Genomic DNA, 2,727 nt, shown 5'->3' on the forward strand with positions numbered 1-2,727 from the left:
TGCGTGCTGGCGAGGAGACGCCACGGCGCCAGTGTGAGCTGCGCAGCGAGCAGCGCCAGCAGCAAGGCGGTAAATCAGCAGGGGATTAACTTGTCTCGTACAGCAGCACTACTTCTTGTCTCGTTTTGAAATGTATCCCCTTGGCGCGCGGCTCGCGGCCGATCGGCCTGCCCGTCGCCGCTGCTGGAGCGTTGCGCCTCGGTTGCATCACGCATCGTCACCACCGCAGAGCGTCCAGCGCGTCCAGCGAGCCCCACGAACAACAAAAGTTAACTGTTCCGTGACGTTCCGGGTTTGTTGCTGTTCTAAGAAGCGGTTTGACCAAATTGTTTCCCATGTGAGCTCTCCTTTTTTATTGGCGGTGGCGGCGTGGAGCGCCGGGCCGGCGCAGAGCGCTCGGCCGTGTAGGAAAGAGCTGAAAGAGCCGACCATTCTGCGGGATCACCACATCAAAACTGCAATGCATTTTGAGCGAGTTCTGCGCGGCGGGTCGGCGTATTAAGCGACTTGTTCGAAAATAAGTCTGGGATAAAGACGGCGGAGGCTGGGAGGGTCGTAAAGCTTGAAGGAAAGTAGCTGCGCGAGTCGAACGGCCCGCCGCCGCGCGCTGTTTAAACCGCGCTGTTAAAGCTAAAGCGCGGGCACGCAGCGCAGCGCGCCGGGCCCGTCGCCCACGCCGCTGCGCTCGGGTGCGCGAGCGGCTGCCTACCGCCGCGGCGGGTGGGCCGCGCGGCCGACCCGCTTGCTGGACCGCCTTGGCGCGAGCTGCTGCAGGCGGCGATGCTTCACGGCGCCCAAGATCCTCGCACCACCCTTTGCTGGCGGTCACTCTGACTCCTTTCCTCTTCACCCCCACCGCGTGTTAAAGAGTCGCTCTTTTGAATTTGCGAGGTTCGCAACACCGGAGCGCAGCGAACAGACACGCTAGTTTAGTTTTGTTTTGTTCAATGCGATATGGGAAAACGTACAGGAGTGCCTTTGAGCCTCGCTTTGAGTGCAGCCTTAATGTATGTCAACCAGAGATGCCTATTAATTTAAGTATGATGATTTTCCACGCAAGTAGGATGACGCCACATAAATTTTAAAACTCGGAGATGGACAAGTACTAAGATAAGATCAGGTCGCGCCACTTTCACGCGTACACTCTCCCATATCGCAGCTCAGGCTTAAGTGAATTACACAGTGCGACGCGCAAAACAGTTCGGTCGGCTAGTCATCCTCAAGGCGGCGGGCTCCTCCAAGCCCTAGATAACACAAACCTGCACCTGGCGCGGTGGGCGGCGCCCGCCCCTCTCGGGCGAGGCGTAAGGATCACTCCCCGCTAATCTTTCCACAGAAATACCTCTCCCTCTAGCAGTTTTGCTTTGCGACCGCCACCGAGACAGCGGGATGAGTTAAGGAGTTAGGGACGCTCTATTTCATCTCGGACGACGCGCGGCAGAGCGCCGGGACGCCTCGCTGTCTGCGGCGTCGCCGCGAAGGGCAATGCGTCAAGGGCCAGGGCCAGAGGCGCGCGGCCATCGGAGCGAGCGCCAAGAATGTGACAGGAGTACCGTCGGGGGAGAGGCTTCCTCCGCACCTCACAATAGCCTGACGCTATACCTACAGACAAGATCTCTCGGAGAATTTTGAATTTGGAAATCTACGGGAATATGATTGAGAAATTACCATATTTTGCCCCGATAATGTAGGGGAGGAAGCTACATGGAGCTAACAAAAACAAACAGGATTTTACTCCAAACGGTAGAGGCGGTGAGAGGTTGTGCAACACTTTAGACTGTTCAACTAAAGACAGCCGCGCTGGTTGGCCTGCCTACCTGCTGGGCGCTCTCGAGCCCACACTCACCTTGGCTACGGGCGCGGTGGCCGGGGCCTGGACCGCGCTCGCTGTGGGGTTCAGCACCGTCTTGTCCCCCGTGATGAGCTTGAGCGGTGGCCTGTTGGCCCGGCGTATGGACCCGGCCGAGGCGGGTCCGGATGGCGCCTTGGCGGTCGCGGGGGACTTGGTCGCCGGGGTCCCGGAGCCGCCGCCGCCGGGGGACGAGCCAGCGCCCGCGCCGCCTGGGGTGGACGGTGCGGATGAAGAGGCGTTGGTGGTTTTGGTCCGCCAGGACGGCTCCTTCGCCTGGTCCTCCCCCAGGCCGGGAGTCGGGGTGGAAGGGGGTGTCGCCTTGGCGATGCTCGACACCTGCCCACGACGCATCCTTTGAAACAAAAAAGAATAAATTGTTAGCTATTTATACGTAGGCGAGGCAACAGTAATAATTTAAAGTAAAAATGAATTTCAGCTAAATATTTTCCTAAACGTCAGAGCGGTCGATTCGGCCTGTGTACTAATATCGCGATCAGGAAAAACTACTTCACAAATTTAAGTTTTGGCACTCGGCGCCCGGTCACTTTTTCATGAGGTCCGAATGGTTTGCTCGTTGCCTATCTGGCGCGGAGAGCGGTAAAACGCTATCTCCTGGTCGTCGGTTAACGCGCAGGGGCCTGGTCGCCTGTTTCCCTGGCAGAATCCCCGAATCGCTGAATGGCGCCAACCTGGTGCGGGGGTTGGGACCCTGACGTGGCGGACGGGGCCCTAGCTGCCATGCACATAGCCACCGTTCCGGTCCTGGTCCTGGTTGACGGCTGCGCCCTCCGCTGCCAAGTTCACGTCAAGGCGCTGCGGGGCGTGGCGTGGCGCGGGGCTGCCTGTGCCAGCAGCGAGGCGGTGTCGTCTCCATG

General features: G+C 59.2%; 1 protein-coding gene across 1 annotated transcript in view; it reads right to left on the reverse strand.

Annotated features, from left to right (window-relative positions):
• LOC113204096 (NAD(+) hydrolase sarm1) overlaps positions 1-2,204 on the reverse strand; it is a gene marked incomplete in the record, with an annotated part of 76,297 nt that extends 74,093 nt beyond the window's left edge. Inside the window, 1 exon segment of the mRNA XM_052271262.1 lies at positions 1,847-2,204. Coding sequence (XP_052127222.1) covers positions 1,847-2,203 — 357 coding nt within the window.
• Positions 2,205-2,727: the final 523 nt, after the last annotated feature.

Source organism: Frankliniella occidentalis, unplaced genomic scaffold, assembly GCF_000697945.3.
Source record: "Frankliniella occidentalis isolate FOCC.00 unplaced genomic scaffold, Focc_3.1 Scaffold156, whole genome shotgun sequence".
Lineage (NCBI taxonomy): Eukaryota > Metazoa > Arthropoda > Insecta > Thysanoptera > Thripidae > Frankliniella > Frankliniella occidentalis.